The following is a 23245-nucleotide window of genomic DNA, read 5'->3' as shown; positions in this document are numbered from 1 at the left end:
TCAGATTTCCACGAAAATTGGTAGCCTGGAGTTTTCGAGGTGCACGAATTGATCTGACGCCAAATCGCGTCAATGCCACCGAAGCAGGGGTTAAACTTCTGGGTCGATGATTCATCGTCTCAAAATCGAGATATTTATTTTTGAAGTTCACAATTATTTGAAAGCTTCAATAAGAGCCTGTGTTAAACATTTTCAACGGTGAATATCTCGATTACGAGGCGGTGAAACCTCTCCAGATTTTTCACTCATAATCGGACGTCGCTCAAATAAATTCACTCAAATTTTCAATTCATTGACTTGGAATAATAAAATCTAATGTACTTTTCGTACAGGCATGCTTGAACGTCCTTAAAGATCGGAGCTTTCATTTCAGGACCAGGAATTGTTAATTTTTTTGTGAACAAAATGGTAATGCGAACCGCGGAAGCTAGACTTCTTTGGCTCCACTCGCGGAGTTGCTCTAATTACTGGAAGTCAAAGAGAATTTTGATTATCGAGTCGAAATTTCAATGATAACTTTCCTGGTCAAGAGAAACGTTTTTTTGACGTTGCCAACGATCGATTTAAGTTCGTTCGACGGAGTGTTTATTTACGAGAAAATACTTCGACGATTTCCGGTGCGGATCGGAGGGAAAAAATCTCTTGAAGCGAAAATTCGCAACCGCCAGCTTCGCCTCATCATCGCGGTGTTTATTCCCCTGGTTTCGCTTTAACACTGTTTCGCGCGCCACACGCCTGCGACTCCGGTAAACCTTTTCAGTAGCCCGCTGTTGGTAATTTAACCAGAAAATAAAAGTACTCGTCACATACGCCGAGGGGAATTAAAACGTGCCGCACCGCTGTTCCGAAACTCTGCAGCAACATCGTCGTGCCTACGTTCCACCGGCGCGTACTTTGTTCTCTCTTTTACAGGCCGATGTGTGCAGCACGGTACACTCCAGTCGTCGTCGTCATCGTCGTCGTCCTCGTATATTTCTCGACAAACTCTCAACCACTTTTCCTCTTTTCGCTTTACTCCCGCACGAGTGTTTTATAACTCTCGTAATGAGATCTTTGCAACCAATATTTTGCAGTCATCTTACCGAAAGCATGAGGCGTTTTGAGGATCTTTAGCAGTTACAGCTCGGATGAAAAATGCTTCGGGAATCTCAGAAAATTCAGGCAGCACGTGACTCTTTCATGGACGCTTTTTCAGCTGCTTTTTTCAAGTTTTTATATTATCAAAGGCGCTTCGAGACTCGAATTTTTATAAAACTATTAAGAATAAATTGCCCAAGGAACATTATTTTCATCGACTACTGTCACTCGAGTTTTCAAGATTTGACATTTTTACAATTTTACTCTTTAAAATAATGATCCTTCGCTATTATTGCTCCGTATTCGCGCGAGTTTTCATCAACGTTTGTGCGAGCTGTCACAAGCGCACGAAGGAGGAGTCACCTCATCGTGAGATTTGGGAGACAAAACGTCACAGCGAAAGCGAATGAGAATCGTGGGAAGAGCGATGCCAATTGGCGAGTCGCAATTCTACGATGTTCCGCACACACGCGATGACTTTTCCACGTTAATTTTCTCCGAGCTCGTAACGCCTTTGACGAATATATTCATTTTCAAGCAATTATATATCAAACAAAGGACAATTCGAGTCTTCAGAATATTCCGATTCGGACAGCTCGCTGTAACCGTCCAACGAGAGCATATTTCTCTCGAGCACTGAGCAGCCTCTTTACGGAAAAATCGGGATGTCAGATTTTGAGAGCGGGTCAAATATCGTGGTACGGAGAGCCCGCGCATCGGCCCGATTCCGTGGCAGGCTTAATTTTCAGGTTCAATTAACCCTGTCATTTGAGTCGGATTTTTCATTTGTTTTCCGCGACTCGTGACAGGGAGCAGAGGAGGTCGCGAGCCACTTTGCGTGTCATTTTAAAGTGATTTGCCTTTGGAAAACGGTAGCGACGACGCTGCGTCAGATAATCGTGACGATTCAAAGGGAATAAGGATTCAAACACTGCGGGGAGAGGGAGCGAGATCCCGAGCGAGGATCACTGCAAAAGCGGAGGCTTTTGATCCCCCGCAACAAATATGCGAGCGTACGGACTTGCGAGTGTTTATAGAAAATCACATGACAAGGACGTGCGTGACACACGCACATCGAAACACAAAAGAATCGATGTACACGCTCGTCGATTTAAAAAATACGATGCGATGAGTCTAAACGACGCTTCGTGCGTAGTTCGGGCAAGATGAAAACGAAAAAAATCTATCATTTTGCACAACGGCACTAACAGGTGTATACGTTAAAAGAGGCGAAGGGACGAGCTCAATATTTAGGTCAGAGCTGGATCAAGTCCAATTTAAAAGCAATCAGGGAGGCGTGTTAAAGTACCTGCCTGTCAGCATCGATATTTTGTAACTTTTGTTACGATCTCACGTACGTCTCGCGGTGTACGTACAGTTATTTCGCTTTTATTTATTTTTTTTATTATTTTTTTTATTTTCGTTTTTTTCTTCTCTCTCTCTCTCGCTTTTCATTTTTCGTTTTGTTTTCGAAAGCTCCACAGTTTTAAGCTCGTCCAAAGCGATCGGTCACGCGGACAACCGGCCCGAAATGTCCATACGTTGGGGCAGTCGACCGCCGATTCTCCTCGGCCCGACAGCTTCTATGTGTAACGAGTAAATCGGAAAAGTGTCGGGCGTTACATCGCGGATTTGCGATGAAAAACAAAAGGGGAAATCTTTTATCCGCGCTCCCTTCTCGCGTCCTCAAACTCCCGGCCTCAACGCTTCATCCTTTTGTTTATTCTCAATCTTTGTCCCGTCGGGCTTGACAGACGAATTTATTGCTTTCCATTACTTTTCATTAATGTCGGCAATACCTCGGAGAATTTATCCGCTTTTATTACGTTAGCTGTCTTTCGTTAGCGTCGGGTTTATCCAAAGTTCGATCCGCGATACTCGCGGCGTCGACGATTTCAACTTTTTCCATTCCAAGCCGTAGATTCGTTTCACTTTTTTTTTTCCGTTATGAACTTTCTTTGCTTCTCGAATTCCGTTGATCGAAAATTTTCTCGTATAAGAATGTCACTTTGATGTGAAAATGTTAATTTGCCTTTTTTGTTGAAAAAATTTTTTGTTGTTCACATGAGCAATCGATATGTACATCGAAATTCCTGAAAAATTTTGCCACTTTGAAGTGATCAGTTTGTCAAGATGTGCGTGGGATGTTGCAGGTATTACGATCCTGTTGTCACAGACGGTCTTTTCGCTGCTGGTGGCCCACGTGTTGACTCGAACCTCAGAAGCTGTGCCACTCATAGGTACATGAGGACAAAATTTTCCATAAATTCGTCATTCGACAACCCTCCGAGAAATGATTGTGTAACGTTCGATTTGCTGCATACTGAGAATACTTTTGTGTCTTCCTTCGTTCAATTTTCATCTGTTTTTCCATTCGTTTATCAGGCATTTTTAGCCATAATGCGGAATGATAAATAAAAAGAGATTTTCTGGTGGTTGAAATAGCCTGGATGCCTCGACTCCTCGATATTTCAGAGCTACAACGCTGCTGTGATCCGCTTTCAAGCTCTCAATAATAAACGAGCAAGATTTTATGATTCTTTGTATGCAGCAAAACACGTTTAGAATCTCTAACAGAATTATTTGCAGCTTTCAGTTTCTTCGACGAGGACTGTTGTCACTCGTAGATGTGTCGAGAGATGAGACTATTTTTATGAGCAATTTTGTATTTAAATGTCACAGGACTCGAATTTGTTAGGATTGTTTGTCAAATCCGAATGATTAATATTGAAGTAAAAAATATTTTATTTCACGATTTTTTCTCAAAAAAAAAAAAAAACCGCACAAAAATTTCTCATTTTTCGACGATCGACGATGCTAATTCATCGAAATCGATTTATACGAACGAGATGAGCCCGGATCTGGATGTGAGCGACCCTACGTCATTCGCAATTGAGCAAAAAATCTATCGCTCGCCAAGCAATTCAGTAAAAGATAATCCCATGAAAATCTCAAGCTTCTGGCTCTTGAATAGCGAAGGACGTGCGGCGAGTTTACATGCCAGTTTTAAACATTGAAAATCTCCACAGCCGAGACAAGGGGAACGTTGCTCGAGAGAGAGAGAGAGAGAGAGAGAGCACGAATGCATTTCAAGCGTGCGATTCTTGTAGTGAAATAAAAAAATCGACCCTCTCAGAGCGCCAGAGTCCGAGGACACCCCAACGACCTCTGATGGTCTGGCTCTCGCCCTCTCGACCTCCCACTTTCACGCAGCTTTTTCCCCCCTGATTCTATTGTGCTCACGAAAAATCCGGAGATCCAAGGCTCCCATGAGAAAAGAGAGTGAGAGACAAGCATATTAAAGTTCGATCTTTTTCCATACATTTCCTCTAGAAAATTGCCCAGCATATTTGAATGACTTTCAGACTCATTTATCAAGCCGAAGGCATCATTACATAAAAAATGGAATTCCAAGGGTTAACGAAACGAACAATTGCGTCAAATCGTTCGCCAAAAAATGTCTAAATTCATTTATTCGAGTATCTGCATAAAAAACGATTAATTTTGCTCAATTTTATGAATATTTTTCTTCATTCGCATTCTCTCTACGAGAGCAACGTTCCCAGTTCTCTTCCAGCGTGGGTCCCCGAGCCGTGGAGGTTGTTTCGAAGCAACGAAACGCCAGCGAACTTTTATTTCCGATTGATTTATTTGACACCATAAAAGGAAAAAAAGACTGCGAATACTTCTCATGTCTCTGTCTATTCACATCTCGCTGCTGATGAATGACTACAAATTAAGAACTACTTCCTACCTGTCTATCTCGCATATATACAACGAATCGCTTAAATATTTCATCTTCACGCCGATATCTAATAAATGCATGAGACCGTACGTATATAAATACCGTAAAACACACACTCGTGACGCTGATTTAATAACAACATGATAAATCATAAAGAAGAGAAGAAAAAACGAGGATAAGAGACGCGCAGTGAGCGTGAGCCTTCTGTTCCAATAAAACATCTCACTAAAAAACACGCTCGCCACAGCTACGCGGAGAAAACGAGGCCGAAAATTCCAGAGGAAAACAGTATCTCGGGGGCAGTAATACGTACTGGATTGCAGCGCTAATTCGAAGAGCAGTAAAAGAATCGTTCTATCCACCATAGTAAAAAGACCAATCCCCATAGCCTTTTATTCAAAAGATTCAAGACTTTTTTCTCAATAAGCATGGTAAAAAATGTTTTCAGTAACTTCAAATGTTTATATTGTTAAGTATGCTCGGGCGACCCTGAAAAAAACAAACTATATTTATGATAAAATATGTCGCACGTGTATACTCGTGTATTTATCAGAATTTACTATGCTGACAGTGAAAATTTGTGATTCACGATACATATTTGCACTCGTCAGTAAGTGCTGGTCTGAGACGATGAATAGCACTCGAAAACAAAACGAAATATAGCTCGCACGTGCATCACTTTTTGCTGTCAACATAAAGCTGTTTATAATTGAAGGGACGAAAAATAGTAAAATTAAAAAAAAAAAAAAAAAAGCTATGCTGTTTGTAATCGGTGGCTAGAATAGTTTGAAAATTCTTGAAAAATAATATATTCCTCAGGATACAAAACGAATTCGTTTTCTCCGTGCATCGCTGCCATCCACAGCCACTCATAAGAATGCGATTCTATGTAGAATACGTAACGATGAATCCTTCACTACCTCGCAGCATCGTGTGACTCGAAAATGTATTAATAAATGAAATAAACAGAAATAAAATGAGAGGAAAGAGTGATGAAAGAGTCACGAGGCGCATCCGAATATAAATGAAACGATAAACAATCGTGGGCATCGCTCTCGAGTAATTTCTTTATCGTTCGACCTGTTTTTCTTGCCCCCTTAATTTTTATTATAAAACATAACGCTGTTCAGTCGTTTTATCGTTATTTCCTTGTCTTGTTTTTTTTTTGTTTTGTTTTTCTTTCGTTTTCACATGCTTCTCAAGTCGATGCACCGCGACGGGATTTTTTTGATGGAAGGCGAGTGCTTCGGGGGAGCATACACGATGATAAAGAGGACGTATAAAGTCCGTAAAAACGAGAAATAATAGAGGCACTGGTGCTCTTGAGTACAGAGGTTATGAAACCTTGTGGCAGCGGACAGACACCGCACTGCCGTTCCATGTGACGAGTCGGATAATTGCATTGTCTCCCTCCATACGTTCGCGTCGCGGGGGAAAAAAGATTTTTCCATTCTCTTCATCAACATTGCGGCGTGGAAGATGCTTCTGCTCGCGAAACGTGGAACGGCGCTCGATGAAAAATAAATCGATATTATCAAGACTCGCGCGGGCAACGAGGAATAAACAGTTATTGAAAAATCATCGAAACGCATGTACACCCGAAAGCAATTTTCTTGTCAACCAAAAGTGAACGGATCTCAATGAAGTGGCTCGGGAAAACTTGAAATCTCATATATTTCTCTCAATCTTTCAGCGTCTCCAATGATTTCGCTGACTTTCTTACTCATTCGGATGAGCCCCGCAACGTCTTAGTGACGTTGGTTTTTTCAAATTCATTCGCGAACGAGCCCAGCGAGCGAAGATTTTTAAAAAGAGACCTCCAGAGGGCGCTTCGTCACTCTTCGCGGTCCAGAGATCGAAGCGAGTAAAGCTCAATTTTAAAATCTCAATGAAATATGAGAATGGAAACGAGAAATGTGAATTATAAACGTTTTAATATAGTTTCGAGCTCCCGGTACGCGTGCATTTCCAACCGGCTTATAAACTCGTAACAGGACCAACTAAATATGAGTGCGTGTCGCGTGTGCCAAGCCCCGAAGAAGTGAAGCCAGCCGAGCCCGTTCCCACCGGTAAATATTTGCAGTTTCCTCCTCGTGTGGCGAGGTTCCAAAGTGGGCGCAAAGACAAACAAATCTACGGGGTGATAACTTCCGTGGCTCAAGCCCCCCGCAATCGACGAGTTACATTTGGATATAAGCGAGCAGTGAACTTGTTGATTAATGCGAGAAAATAGAGCGGGAAAGACTCTGTGAAAATTCAGTAGAAATGACCCTTAAAAAAAATCATGTCTCAGAGTATCCAGCAAGTATTTTCGGCGCTCCATATCCACCGTGAAATACGTTAAACACTCGCGCGTAGTTACACGTATCGTCGGTGGACGGGGATGCCGGGATATCTGGTTTGTTATAAAGCGATGACACGCGGGCGAATGACACTTCGTGCGCGGTATCGAATTGGAATACAGAGGGTTCGATAACTGCAAGTTCGGGTGTGTCCGATAACGAAACTTGAAACATCTCGTGGCTGGAGACATTCGAGCCTGGTTATTAAGGGGGGTCCTGCTTTAGAAAGTCAAAAAACTCGATTGTTTTCGGAAATGTATTTGGATAGAGGGAAATAACTCACCATAGCGAACTTTTCGGTGTTGTCTTCGCGGACAAAAATATAAAAAAAAGTCTTTTGAAATATTTCTTGAAACCATACGGAAAAGATTGCCCGGAATTTTGTTTCGTTTCGAGCCTGCAAACAATCCCGGATGAAAAATTATTCCGAGTTTAGCGGCGTCATTGAGGGCTTTCGGAATATTTAAAAAGTTTCGAAAGCACATTCTCTTAGTGGCAAAAGCAATGAAATGGTCTCGAATCGTCTCGTGATCATAACTCCCGATTCAACGATACGGACAACTCGAGTATGGATTTTCTCCCTGCCCCCAATCCTCATACTTCATTACGCGAATCATGCACAAGAATGTCGAGGCATTCAATTCTGACATCGCTATGCGTAATGAGGCCAAAGGCTCTTCGGTTTCGTGAATGGCTAATGTGGAATTCCGCGAGGCATGCAAGTGCTGTAAGTACTCGGGTTACGTGTCGATTGATCGATCTCTCGTCGCTCTTCTCAATAAATCACGTGTGTGTGTGCGTACTCCCGCCTCAAATTTCTGAAATGATCCACGTCAACGTCGAATCCAGTGACCATGTAAAATTGCAAAAAATATTTTTTTCCACAATTTTGTTTAAATCGTTATTGATTTTATAATTGAAATTATCGATCGAATCATCTTTTTTTCTTTCGCTTGCAGACACGCGAATGCGTATTTTTCGTTATTTTTTATGTTGCCTTTTATCGATTATTCAGGAGAAAAATGTCTGTCAATGAATATCGAGAGCATAAAAACAAATGAAATTCTACTAAACCGATAATCTCCGTGGGTTAAAGTGGATGAAAAACGATAAACGATAAAAGGTAATTTTTCGATTAACTCTTCGCAATAAAGGCACTTCATAAAAACAACATAATCAAGGGGGGTGTCGAGAAACCACTTAGGCTTTGGATGAAGCACATTCGAGCGATGATCGTGCAGCACCAGTAGATCGATAAAAAACACACGGAACAGCAATAATCAGAAGAGATTAAAGCATTTAATTGTGATAAACGAATCGTTGGTTATGATGCATTAAAAAATGATTTAAGCTACGAGGAATGAAGTGAAAGAAAAAAAACTCGACTGCCCATTCTGCTTTACTTTTATCATAGTTTTTATCGACACGTTAATTCCCAATTTAATTGTTCGCAATGTGCAATTTATGAGAAAAACAATATAAATCGAAATGGCAAGTTAATTATCAGAATATGCGAATTTCCATTATCACAATACATTTTTTTATCTTCTTTTTCAAAATATTTCACAATCGTTACGAATTACCCCGTCGCACGTATTCTCACCGCTCACGTTTCAATAAGTTTGCAAAATAATGACTAAAATCATTTGTCAACAGCGGTAGAGCCACCAGCAGTGAACATTTCTAAAGGTATCGTGTTTCGAGTTTAAACCGCATTTATTCGTAATGAAAATTCACTTTTGTGTAATACACACACAGTCGAAAAATGGGAACCGAAGCCTCGGTTTGTTATTTAACACAAATTTTAATGAATTTCTCTGATTGCTTGAGTGCACTCAATTCACTGTGTTTAATATTGAGGAATGACCGCAGTGTAAACGGAACGAATGAGGTTCGCATTCATAATTATGAACGTCGACAATCAGCGAGGGTTCATGGGTATTTGAAAAATGAAGTTTCGCTCGATTATTCATGATCGTTCTGTTAATTAAGCTTGGTATTTACCTCTTTCACTTCACTTCCGTGTCCCCCTCCCGAATATTCTCAATAATAAAATAAAAAGACCCAATGACGTCGCGCGTTCGTTGAGTAGAAAAAAATGTTTAAGGAGAGTCTTCGAAGCCCAGCATCGTCAGTTTCCTTTCCTTACTGCACGTAATAAAACGACGACACTTTCATCATAATATTCCTCTCCACACTGCACCGAAGCATCGAAACGCACATTCCGAGAAAAACCTTGCACAAACGATAATCGATAAAACCGTAAAACCTAGCCGAATCCCTCACTTTTTGCATTACTATCGAGTCCTTATGGTGACTGCACTTCTCTCCAAAAGTATCGTCCGCCATAGTTAGTACTCGACGAATATATATTTCACCGAGACATTCCATCGAGTTCACGAAACATTCTCAAACTCTCTGAGCAACGAATTATTCATTTCAGTCGTAAAAGCGCCACGAATATCGTCAAGAATTTTGAGATAATTGCTCGTTCGCTTGGGATTTTGATTCACTCCTGAAATTAAACGAAACACATTTCCAGACGACGTCGATTTATGCTTTTCTCTTCTCGTAGATAATCTTTTATTTATAAAAACACTTGGAACGAGATCACCGCGACTCGATTAGCCGAAAGTGACGACACGTCGCTGCGCCCCCGAAGCCCAAAACGTACTCACCAACAAAAACAAATAGAAATAATGTGCTACCGAATATAGCTTAGTTCAATGTTGCTGTCTTTTATAGTTGATAGCTCAATATAGTTGAATAGCTCATGCATAAATAACATCCAACAGATCATTTCGGCCGTGAGAGTTGCAAGACGAATGTAAGTACATTTTTTAAGCCTGAAATCACCTGTAAAATCGACAATTCGCCAATTTTTTTATAACTTTACATCGGAGAGTGTGATCCGGCGATGGATTTCGATTTCAAAACTTTTATCTATCGTCTCAAAAAAACTATCAATCAACGCTGAGAGTTCAAACACGGCAAGATCCTTCGAAATCTCAAAAGGTCGTTTCTCCCATTGAAATAAATAGTTTTCAACCATTCGATGAATCCCAAGCGAGCACACGATGAGAAATCATGACGTACTTTAATTCTCACTGGGATTTCCACGTGGCAAAAGTAACGAAGGAAAAAACGAAGTTGCAATTCGCTGGTGTCCTGCTTTTCAGTCTTTTTTCGCATCCCCATAAAAGCAAAGCGTAAAAACATATTCTGCTGTGATTGATTCAACGCAGCAACGAGAGCCCGAGAAATATGAATTTTTCTGCTTTTCTCTTTATTCATAGAACCGCCAACGAAACCAGATGAAATTCTCTATTTTTTCCCCTTTTCAAAGCCACTTTAATGGTCCCTTGAATTGGAACTTTCGTGATAAATTCTTCGTACTTTATTGTTCTAAATCATCGGGATTTGTGTCGCGACGAATCGCGCGTAGCGCGTTGCGTGTGAAAGAAAATTTTCGGATTTTTTGAAACCTGACCACGGTCAAAGGGAAACTTTCGAAGCAGCAAATCACTTGGAATGGTTTCAATTTTGCAGAAATTGGCGTGCTTAAACAACACTCGCGTCGATCCGTGGTCGAGAAATATCTCGATTAATCATCAATATTAACAAGAAATTTGTGGTTTCCGGGATCCCGGAGTGTTTTATTTTAAACCGATGAATTCGACGGAGTATTCGGGCGAAGCTTATTAATTACACATGAAAAATTCTCCGGGGAGGTTGCGAGTCGAGCGGGATGTAGATGCTGGGTTGAGGGCAAAAAAGATGAGAACAGAGAAGCTCTCGCGTGATACTGGCAACGCGCCAAAGCCCGTTCATCTTCGTTGCCGCGTGAGAGAAGGAGGTTGCATCGGGGAGTCCCCCGCAAGGAAACTTTTCAACGTGAGTTTCGTTCTTGGCCTGCCGATGGCAAGGATTAATGCTCGCCGGTGTATATAAGAATCGTCTGGTTTTGTTAATCCCGTTTACGAATCCCGCGACTATTCATTCCATTATTTTAACTTCCGATTGATCTGGCCTCCGGGACCGGGGACCTTTGATATAAAGTAAATAAACATTGGATTAAATCCCAAGCGAATATGGAAGTGCGATTATTTGTGGCAGCGAATAACAGCGGATCATATTTTCGCGAGGAATTTTTCGTGGACTCGTGTTTTGTCAAAAAAACCGCATAAACATGGACACGACACCGTGGGTTTCGATCGTTTGGCAAATCGCATTATTGCTGGCGCTGTTCTATTAGCGATCGACCTCGCCCATATGCCTATTTTTATTTCAATTATAATGAAAATATATTTCGCGTATGTATGCGTGAGCGAAATACTCGATTCTGTTGGCAAAACCTGCGTGGCTTGCGTTGCCGTAAATGTGTGTCGAGCGCATTGAATGTAATCGGTGTGTGTGTGTGCGTGCGTACGAACGTCATGGAAACACGTCAATTTCGTTTTCAGCGTTCTGATATTGTCGTGGAAACATCACTCGACACAGCAGCGTTATCGCTCCGTCCCCCTCCCCGCTCCCTGCCGCCTTAAAATTTTCATCGAAGAGTTGAGGCATCAATTGACAAACGTTTGCCGAGTGATAAATGCGATTTCGCTATTTTTTCCAATGGGATTGAAAAATTCATTGGATTTTCGTATCCGCGACCCCCCGCTAAAGCGGATAACTTTTCATTATACGATTATCGCAGAGCCTGCGTCGACCGAAATGTATACTCAATCGGACAAAGTTTTAGCCCGATCGGCGGAGATTTCCTGCTTCGACGATCCCAAAGCCCCCGCGATAACATTTCTTCATATTTCAGTGATCGATCGCAGTGCAGAGGTTCGCGTTGATTCCTCGTTCTCCTTAATCTGAAATGATTTTCCCCCGCACCCGTATACAGGTCGTCCCGCACTAGCCGAGCGTTCCGAAAACGCGTTACCGCGTAAAATAAATCGTACGAGCAGCGGCGAGCGCCTCCTGTCAAAAATGTCCATCTCATTCGCCCTCGTTTTATACTCTCTTCGCAGAATCGATCCCCGTTCGGGGGCTCGCTGCAGAAAGCTTCTTCGTTCCGTCGAAAAGAAAATTTGCAGAAACCCGCGAAAGAACAGAGTACTAACGCGAAATGGCATGGGAAAGAATGGCAGAAGAAAATGCGAGGGCAGCCTGTATACGAACAAATCTGCATCGGCCTATACCTCGGCCTTCTTCCTCTCGGCATTCGAGCTGTCACTAAATTTAATAAAATATGTGTCTCTCACACGATATCGATCATAAACCGAGGAGTAGCAGTGGCAGCAGCAGCAGCAGCAGCAGCAGCATCACACAAAGTATAAGAGGAACGAGGACGATTCGTTAACGAGCAAGCGCGGGAGATATGACGGTTTAATGTGGGATGGGAATTGTGTTGGAAGCGTGGAAGCGTTAAATACTTTGACACTCGTGCCCTGTGGCGGTCGGTGCGCCCGCGATGCTTACGCCACGATTTTATAATGCACGTAGAAAATTATATTTAAATTTATATTCTCCGGTGTGTGTGTGTGTGTGTGTGTGTGTGTGTGTGTGTGTGTGTGTGTGTGTGTGTGTGTGTGCGTGTGAGTGTGTGAGAAAATCCGGGGGAATATAAAGGCGCAAGAGAGGTTCGCTGCATTCGCGCAATCGTGCCAATCGCGCCCTTAAGTCCCGCAGCAGATGCGGGGTGCTCGTACGTTCCGTATTTTCCTTGGAGCAGCGACGCGCTGTCGTTTCACAAAGTTAAAGAGGATTTTCGGTATGAAACAGGCCAGCTCCGCGTGGAGTTTATAGAAGTCTAGAATTCCCCGAGCAGCGTTAGCCTCGCAGCCCTCCTTTTCACGTTTCCTCGAGCCCTCGAGCACCCTCTCCATCATAGTTTCCCAGATTGTCGTTAGAAAGGGGCGCGCACACGTGAAAATACGGAGTGACGAACTTTCGCGGTTGCAACGTACATCGTACCAGGGAGAAGGACGTATTCTATGGTGCTTTTCAGACCTTATCGAGCTCCTCGCATCCTTTCGCCGTCACCGGGATAAGCAGTCGACTTACGAAATTTTCGCGTCTTCAAACATTTACGCGACTCGGTTCGCGACCGCACGAGGCCGATTTTCCGTCCCGTTTTTTCTCCCATTCGGTAAATAAATTCAAACGGCAAATAATGCAGCCGCGAAAAGCTCTGAAAAGTGTGCGAGCTCCCGATGCGGAGGTATCGGCGAAAGCGAGCTTCGCGACCGCGAAAAGGGCTCGTTGGGTGAGACGCGGGGATTGGAATGCCGCGTATACATTTTCGTGTAAAATCATTCCGGGGAGCACGACAGTGCTTTGTGCCAACCGGGTGAATTGATGCGCGCAAATTATCGACAATGTTCTTGCCTCGATAAACTGCCCGGGATATCTTTAACGGCTGCTGCTGGCCGATGGTGGAGCACCAGGAGTTCGGGAGCTCAGAATAACAAACGCAATATTTTAAGAGGACAATAATACGCGCGGCGTGCGGTCGAGAGGATGAGGCGAATCGCGGCGTACATCAGAGCGGCCGGACGAGAGTTTCATTGTTCAAATCGACGATAATCATTTATCGCTTGCTCGTCATCGAACGAGCCGCCCTCCCCGACGGAACTGTTTTATAGTCGCATACATTAAATCGCACAGCCGCGCATTTCGCTTCCGCGCTGCGCCATTTGCCAGGGATGAGGCCAGAAACGACAGTAATAATGCAACCTTCGTTGATAAATTTTACAAATAACCTTCGTTACCAGACGCCGGGCGTTTATCTTTCCAAAGATTTATCGTTAATAAACGTTTCATCACTCTTATTGCCGGGCAATGCTGCTGCCGTTGCTGCTTGATCGCGCGAATAAAATGACCGTTTAGTGCGGCCCGTTTTCCAACAATCGTTCGCTGTTTAATCACTCCGATCGATTTTCCTGCTTCAATGCCGCACTGCTTATCGAGCCTTGGAAGCGGGAGAGCTCGATCGACCGATTGGGCCTCACGATTGTAGAAATTTTTATAAAAATGTTGATGGACTAGAAGTGAATTCGTTCAATTAAAAAAATGCTTTTAAACCGATGATTTTAAAAAATGGTAACATATCTCGTGTTGCTCTTTCTCCGGATTTCAGGAACGATATTGCGATGGGTTTGCACGCGGAGTGCGCTGCATATAAGCTCGTATTCGAATAATCGAATACTGCTGTGCGGCAATATCGTTGAAAACCGCGATAATTATAATCGAAGAGATAATTCGGAGCGATCAACACGTGGATGTGACCGGGCGCAACGCCTTAAAACTAAAACACTTTACGAATGCAAGAGCGGAAGAGCTTGCGGGTCGCGTGGCGCGCGTACGAACAGTGAAAAGCATCGTTGATTGTTACTGATGTGCGCGTCTTCTCGATACTTAATTAGCGCAGAATTTAAGGCTTTACGTGCACTTGTTATGGGCGGAAAAATCGAAAAATTTTTATTCAATTTTCTTCAAGTAAAATTAAACGTGATTATCTCAGAATCGTCTTTTTTGAAAAAAACCTTTGCGATGGAGACGACTACTAGAAAACTACTAATCCGCGATTCATACGAATTTTATACCGTTTATTTATTACAATAATAGTTAGAGCCTGTACGAAGGATTTCGTATTTTGTTGGAAATCAAAAATCTTGACAAAAAACCGAAAGTTTAGCACCTCAAAAAACGATTTTTTTTGTTAAAACTGTCGCAATTTTTTTTCAAATCAACATTTTTACAAATCCTTCGTCCAAGCTATTATTATAATAAATAAGTGGTATAAATTTAGTGTGGATCGGATTGGTAGTTTTTTAATGATCATGTCGTTTGACAAATTTTTTGATGAAAAACATTGTACAAGTACATGCACATATGTACTAATGAACATTGTTCACAGTTTTTCAATAATCACTTATTTTCTTGTCGAAAAAAAATGAAAAAAACCACGTTTCTTCGCCCGCTGCAAGTGTGAATAATACCTTAATAATAACAATTTTATGACTTCTCGTCGTTTGGTCTTTGTCCGAAAAGAGCGGCCTAATCACTAAAGCTTATTATCGCGACTGAATGGCCGACGCGCTCGTAGTTTAGAGCTTTAAAAAGTTGCTCATACTTTTATTCCATTTTATTTACATTATTTGGAGCACGCCGCACTCGAATAGAATTCACCGTAATTGCTATTCGAAACTCGACTTTTTCGTTGCTCAGTTTTTATCCAGAGAAACGTCACTGTGACCGGCTTTCTTAAGCTGTCGAAATGTGGGGAGTTCGCGAGTGCATGGGAATCGAGAAGTTCGAGATCGCGTATCGCGTGACCGCGGATACGAGTTCGACGTCTCTGTAAATTCGAGTAAAAGACAGAAATCGATCGCGAGAGACGATTCTATCGGAAGAGCCTCCACGCGGAGTATAAACCTCTCTATTACTCTCTCAATGCGAGAGATCCTCTCTAATGAATCAGGATTACTTAACGAAAAAACGTCAGAGAAAAGCTTTCGAACGATAAGTCGCGAGAGAACGAATGCTGCTGGCGGCCTAGCAGCGGGCGGATATAAATAAGCTGGAGAAACGAATGGACACGCCGACGAATTCGCTGCACACGCGCCACCAATTGACCGGCTCCGCAAAAACGCATTACTTTTTATCCAATCCATAAATTCAACGAATACAAAATATAAGCCAAGTCCGACTCCGACCATGTTGACCTAAAACGTGGTTCGAACCGAAAAATTCGTCGAGTTGATTGAAATATCAAATTTCCAAACCCCAATTCCAGCATCCCTCGTCATCTGGCATCAAGGTGTATGAAGCTTTGGAATAAAAAAGGGGAGAAACTTGATTCGAAATTTGGAATGATCATTCAGAACTTTTCCAACAAAGAAAATGACATTTCCGCAGGAATTTTGGGACATTCGTATCTCCGAATTTCGTCAATTTGAAAAAAGACTTGCAAACCTTCAAACATCCATTCAAAAAAATTGAAAAAAGAACTTTCCGAAAAGTAAAACTACAATAAAATTTTCATTAATTTTTCTTCCGAATTAAATCTTCCCTCACTTTTGTAGGGAGCTCGTGAAACGTCGCTTTTCTTTTCAGCATTAAAAATCAAATGAAATATCCCAGGAATCGCAAACACAAATAATTTCCACGGAGCCATTGACAGACGAATAGCATCTCGTTCACGAGCCCCATTATTCGCACAATATCGCGTCGCCATCTTCGGGTTTATCCAAAGTAGTTTGTTTTGTAAGCGGAAGAATGTTGATGCAGAATTTAGTCGGCTGTAGCACAATCTGTTTTGAGATACCAATCGAATTGTTCAGTCTAAGGATTGCTGTTACAAAACAGCATAATAATAGCATCCTCAGGCGAGTAATCTCGACACCGTATATATACGCAAAGTTGCCACGTGACTCGCTTCATTTCCGGTAAATGAACGAACCGTTTCTCCGGGCCTTCGCGCGGCGTCGTTGCCGGTAGACACACACACGCTATTTCTATTGGACGGTTCGTGTATCTTGTTGAGGATGTTCAATCCCATTATTATGATTGTCAAGCCCAAAAAATAATGAAGAAAAATCAAAAGATTTCTTTGGCTCATAATTTTTGTTCAATTTTCTCCTAGAATGTTAACTATCTTACAAATTATTTTGGCTTAATCGTCAAAATATATAGTGCTGAAACTCGTTTAAAAGTAACACAATAATTCGATTGAAAAATTGTTATTTTTGCTTGAGTCAGTTTCGACAAATATCGATTGGGTATAAGCAGGCTAATTCGAATGTAAACGAAATATCTGGCGATGGGCTTTAATACCTGATAAAAAAATGATTGAATAGTCGGTAAAATAACGCAATAAAAAGCGAGCGCGACGGCGCTGCTGGCAACGAATGAATGACGAAATGAAAAAAAAATTCACGGGCCAAAAGGGATCGAAGCGTTTACGAGTATTTTTTTATTGCTGACAAATATCGTGTTTGCGCGCGCGGAGAGTTCGAAAAAGCGTGTGTGTTGAAGGAAGAAAAAAAAGCGAAGGAACGACCTGTCGGAAGATTATGTTCCTCGGAGATCGGTTCATACGATCTGCACTTTTTTACGATGCATTCACGTTCGCATCATCATTTTTCTGCAACGATCGCGGCCGGAGAGGAAAAAAAAGCGCGTACACATATAAATATAGCTCGGAGAAAATACACCGAGCACGAGGGACACTCTCGTTGATAAACTCCCGCGCGTCGACGATACACACAGTGCAGCAACGTGGATATAAAAAAGACGTTGACAAGAAGCCTCGTGAAGAGTGAGTATATCGAGGCTGCTGCTGCTGCTGCTGCTGCTATCGTTGCTCGCGTTGTGTATCTTGGCTGCGAGGAGTTTTCACCATTTCCGGTAAATGAGGCGACGTTACGGATCGAGGGAAGGAGGAGCACATAGTCAATGTATTCCTTCGAGAATAGAGGACGACGAGCAGGGGCACAACATCAAGATTTATAAGTAAATTCTGCGAGTGACTTTCCACGCTTATATATTCTTCGGGGAATATCGATTTTCGGAGAGTGTCCTTGTGTCAGTGACCCCGAGGCGGTCCGGCGCGATGACTATTTCAATCTCACCCGCGCGCTTCGCATTATTCACTAAATCCGAATAACGTCGGTGCTTTTTGAGGGACGATCGGAGATTGACACCGCGGCGCAAATAAACGTTGGAATATTTGATCGGGGAAGCAAGTCGAAGGAGTTCCGGCCTCGAGTCCGTTTCGCCGATGCGATTTTTCTCCGTTCCCATTGCGATGGGGTGCGCGTTTATTAATTCAATTTCGAATTCCTCCAGCGAGTTATGCGAGCCGGTACTTTCGGGCTGCAAGCGTGTCTAATCGTCGCCCAATTGTTTTTATCGCGGGAATCGACGAATAAAAGTAGCACGATCCACATTATTTTATAACATCCGGAGAGATGAGCTCGCGACTGTTCCTCCAATAGCGCCGTTTCGTTAGTGCATTTACTCGACAGAGCACCGCGGCTCGCGGGGAGGGGGGGCGGGCGCTTTGAGAAGTAAACGAAATTTCTTATTTCATCGAGTTTCCTTTCGACCCGAGCTCCCTGTTTTTCCAGCGTGAGAGAGAAAACGGAATACAAGAAGAAGTAGGTCGCGCGAGGGTTTTGAAGGTGAGCGAAGGGCGCGAGGGTAGCTGGGTGCGAAAGTGATAAAAACGGTGCAACGTTAGTCGCTCTACCAGCGCAACGATGCGCGTCGCTCTTCGAGGCTCGAAATTCGTGTTGTGCCAAGAGCGCAGCCTCGTCATCGCCGTCCTCGTTATAATTATCTCGTCGCATTCCGCCGGCTGATACTCGCATATTTTTCGTGCCACGAAAAACAGCATTTCGCGCGCGCGCGCACGCGCGCCACTAGTTCATTCGTTCGAGAAAGAATGGCTTCAATACTGAAAAAATACGAGGCTCCGAGGCAGCAGAGACAAAGTCTGATAGCGAAGCGTAGAAAATTATTTACCTGTGTCAATTGATACACTTTGGAAGATTGGAAATCGTGAAAAAAGCAACGACTCCAATGAAGTTTCAAACGATTCGATTGTTCTCGAAATAATTGAAACGAATCACTGCAGCGAAGTTATTTTTAATAATAATAATAATAATAATAAAACGCAGCTAAAGCGTTCGTCAAACGACTGTGCGCTCGAGTAATAAAAATCATAAAAACTGTAAAACCATAAAAACAAGCGCATAGCCAGCTCAAAACGACTCATCCGTTTTCACGATTGTTACATTTCACGCAAACCAGCCCCCCCTCTCGGCCCGGAGTTCTCCAGACAATCCCTCAACGAGAAAGAAAGCATTCCAAAATTTTTCTAACCCTTTAATAAGCTTCAGTAAACATGAAAATAAGGAAAACACACAAAATACGTATGGCCCGGTGAGAGTGTGGGGCTCTTCGGCAACGTCCACGCTCTCGTCTAAACCGTTGATGAGTTTCCCTCTCGCCCACCCTCCTGGCCTCGACAGTAAGCACCCTTTTTCTGGTAAATCCCCCTCGTACCTTGCAACCGTCCGCATTACGTATCATCGACACGTTTCCCCATCAGCCTATAGCAATAATACTCCAAAAACGTACCCCCACAATTTTCAATAAATTGACTCACTTTCGTAACCCATAACCCAACATAATAATTCAGCAACGATACTTCATGGGTGGTAGAAAAAAAAAAAAAAAAAAAGAAAGAGAGGAAAAAAGAAGAAGAAGAAGAAAAAAAAATTGTAGTTTACGACTTTTAAAAAGCTATATAAGTGTGCCATAAATGTTAACCTGTAAATGCTCGAGTACGTGTTTTACTGCATCTTGAATGAGAATGTGTATAGAAATTTTTTTATAGTACATTTTCTGTAGTTGCAACATATCACGTGCTACAATGTCGCATGCTTCGTGTTGTTAAATGTCTATCGATATAACGGCAACTCGTGTTCAACGTGTTTAGAGTATGTGCGTACGATTCACATGTGTTTGAGATTGATGTGCGTGTCACGCATTGAGCCTAAGTAAGTACAAACGCTTGATTCTTCTTCGATCTGTGACACACTGTTTCTTCAACTTATCGCTGTTAGTCTCGTAAGAGGTCGAGAGGCTGCTCATCATTTCTCACGTATTACCTTTACTTTTCTTCATCTTGTATATTAATTTTCAGATTTGTTTTTTCAATCGAGAAAAAGTTTAGACTCGATACTCATTGGATGTTTCGTCATGTAGGACTCGGAATAAACCGAAATGTTTATTCGTTTTTATATGATCATTAGGAACAAATGAAATATGAAAGAGAGCAAGTCAGAGAATAAATATTGTTAAACGAAAGCTTAAATCGCTGGATGACTGGGTAAGCCTGAGAGGGAGAAAGAGAGAATGATCCCCCGATCTGGGAGTGTTTGTCGTTTCCTCGTAGCGTAGAAATCCGAGCGAATTATAAAAATTCAGCGAGCGTGAATGTCTGTGGAGGTTTGATGATAAATGTTGAACGTTTATAAATGTATATACGAAAGAAAATCCTTCAACGCTCGGCCATCTACGCGTACTCCACGATCAAATATTCCCGTGTATATTGCGTGCACTTGTGTGTTCATTGTGTGAGTGTGTATCGTTACGACGAGCAAGTATAAATTCCCCTGTTGCGGAGCGCTGCTCTCAACAGGAACTGAAAAATCCCTTCGAGCAGAGTCGGGCTTGGACGGCGCCAAATTGGAGTTTCGAGTCGAGAGATTTTCGACTATTTGTGAAGGCATCCGAGTTCGTTTATTCGCTTTTATAATCAATGTAATTCGGCGACCGTTCATGCGGAAGCTCTTGAAAGGATTTTTGCCAAACTCGTTGAAAGATCATCGAGCCTGAGAGCACCCGAACGCTGCTTTTTCTCTCTTCGCGCGTCATTCGCAACCAAGCAATGAACTCGGCTTCAAGATAAAAGATGTTCCTTCAACGATGGAATTTGTCGCGTTCGCTCGTAACAGTCGCGTTCCCTCTGTCGGGAACTCGCCATCGCCCGAGCTAATCGCTTTCCATTTTTGTCTCTCATTATCCTCGGGGAATTGCGGAAATTCCTCGTACCAGGAACGTACTTCAACTGCATCATGTTCATGGTCGCGAGTAGCGTCGTACTCACGGTCCTCGTGCTCAATTATCATCACAGAACTGCCGATATTCACGAGATGCCGCCATGGGTAACTAGAACCAAGCTTTTTTTTATTTCACTCAAGACGTTCTCCCGCGGGCAAACCGGGACAAACGACCCGAAACACGCGAAAGACCAAGAAATATGTTGACATTTTTTTCCATTTTGTCAAAAAAGAATTCATCAATTTAAGCACACGAGGGGCTACCCGCTTCAAAATTTGTGAACTTCTTTTCTTTCGCTGCCAATTCCAATCCAATTTCACTACTTTTAAAAAGCCGTCGAGAAACATTGTAAAAAAATACGGGGAAGAGAAGAGAGATTTATCGAAAAAAAAATAAAATAAAAATTGAAAAAAGAAATTTTTAAAGAATTCAATTTTTTTTTAACACTGGAACGTTATGACAAACTGGAAGATGAAAGAACAAAACATTTTCCATAATTTTTCGAGCGCCCAGTTTTGCCCTGATTTCCCGATTTGGATCATTCGATCAACGTTTTCCCAGTGAAGTCTTTCAATAGATTTTTCAATAGATTGACAAATGGAAAATGGGCATTTCAAAATTTTTAGCGTCAGCCGAAGAAAAAAATAAGAATTAATTACAAAGTTCAAAAATCAATAAAAAAATAAATATAAGAAAAATGCTTCGATATATTGAGCGAAGGAAAAACTTGAATTTTCAGATAAAAACGGTGTTCCTACAATGGTTACCTTGGATACTGGGCATGTGTAGGCCCGGTAAAAAGATAACGAGAAAAAGTATCATGAAGAGTCACAGAATGAGAGAGCTCGAGCTCCAGGAACGAAGTAGCAAGAGCTTATTGGCCAATGTTCTCGACATCAACGACGATTATCGTCACGTGAACGCATCAACGAATTCAGCACAGGGCTACATACGGTACAAGTGCATTGTTTCTAACTTTTCATCATCCAAACTTCAGCAGAGTTTGCGTACAACAAAGAAACAAAGAGCGGGTGTAAAAAAGGACGAGGCTGAAGTTTTCAACGTTGGAGTCCAACGAAATGATGTAAAAAAAGCCTCCAATAATGTCCCAACTCAATGTTGTTTTTTTCCTTCATTTCGTTGGACCCCAACGTTGCAAACTTCAGCATCGTAAAAAAAGAAGTTTGACCGAAACGCTGAATTAATGCAACGAAAATGTCGCGCTGTCACTTAAAATGTATTTCTCTTCGGATTGACAGTTCGAGAGAGTGCCCATTTAGCAGTAGGTCGACGTACGGTACACCAGTCGCTGGTCGGCCGGCAACGGTCGAAGAAACCTCGGCGTCCTTGCCACTGAATGGTACGCAGAGAGAACTCCAGACGATTCTGAAGGAGCTTCAATTCATCACGAATCGTATGAAGAAAGCCGACCTCGATTCGGAAGTGATAAGCGACTGGAAGTTCGCGGCGATGGTCATCGACAGGTGGGTGCACTATTATTTTTCCTCATCGTGTTGGTTCGTGAGCGACCAATAATGCATTTTCACCGCTCGATTGTTTTCGGTTTAGCTATACAAACCACTCGCCGCCGCATCGCTTTCCCTTTTTATCTAATTTTTATGATTATTTTGTGTCCACGAAAAATAATGGTAAAAAAATTCGTTTGCTCGGCAAAGGTTTTGCTTGATCTCGTTCACGCTGTTCACGGTGATCGCGACGGTAGCTGTGCTATTCTCAGCGCCACACATAATCGTCCAGTAGTAGACTGCCCAAGCCCAGCAGCCATCGAACAACGCTACCGAAAACACGACGACCGCCTCTTCCTGATTCTAGGTAATTCGATACTTTGATACACTTTCTTACTCGCTTCATCGACACGGGCTCGAGCATTTTCTTCGACGACTTTACGACCCGAATTCTCATTCAACGAGCTCCTACTTTTGGTTTTCCATTGATTTTTCGTCGATCTTTTTTACTTGCTCGCTCTTTTGATTGAAGATTTTTATTTCGATCGTCCTCAGTTATGATTTTCTCGTTTCAATATTTTTCATTACAGCACGAGATTTTCCCACTTTTCACCGCCGGTTTTCCCTCTCGTCCAATGAGCGTTTAATCAACACGCGTTCTTTCCCCCTTTTAATGCCGCACGATTCTCGCATCTTTTAACAGATTATTTGAGAAAATGAATTTTTCCCCCAAACCCGATTTATTATGAGCGCGTTTGATTTTTATTTCATTATAGCGAAACGTGACGATTTTTCAATTTACGCGTTTTTATCGAGAATCGTTTAAGCTGAAAATCCTCTTTGAGTTTCTGAAATAGTTATACGAAGCATCAAAAAAGCTCGAATAATTATTTCCCCGTTGTCCGTTCGACCGTCGATCCAATTGAAAAATGCATCCCTCCAAAAACTCAAAAAATCACTAAAATTCATGACTAAACAGTGAA

General features: G+C 42.3%; 1 protein-coding gene across 3 annotated transcripts in view; it reads left to right on the top strand.

Annotated features, from left to right (window-relative positions):
- nAChRalpha6 (nicotinic acetylcholine receptor alpha6) overlaps positions 1–23245 on the top strand; it is a 190862-nt gene that overhangs the window by 154008 nt on the left and 13609 nt on the right. For all 3 annotated transcript variants that reach the window (XM_043427002.1, XM_043427003.1, XM_043427001.1), the window contains exons 10-13: positions 20791–20900; positions 21536–21750; positions 22056–22280; positions 22473–22629. In XM_043427002.1, coding sequence (XP_043282937.1) covers positions 20791–20900; positions 21536–21750; positions 22056–22280; positions 22473–22557 — 635 coding nt within the window. In that variant the 3' untranslated portion in view covers positions 22558–22629. The remainder of the gene's footprint in view (positions 1–20790; positions 20901–21535; positions 21751–22055; positions 22281–22472; positions 22630–23245) is intronic.

This window comes from Venturia canescens, chromosome 8 (assembly GCF_019457755.1).
Source record: "Venturia canescens isolate UGA chromosome 8, ASM1945775v1, whole genome shotgun sequence".
Taxonomy (NCBI): domain Eukaryota; kingdom Metazoa; phylum Arthropoda; class Insecta; order Hymenoptera; family Ichneumonidae; genus Venturia; species Venturia canescens.
The sequence above is the reverse complement of the archived record's forward strand: the minus strand, read 5'-3'. Positions and strand labels throughout refer to the sequence as shown.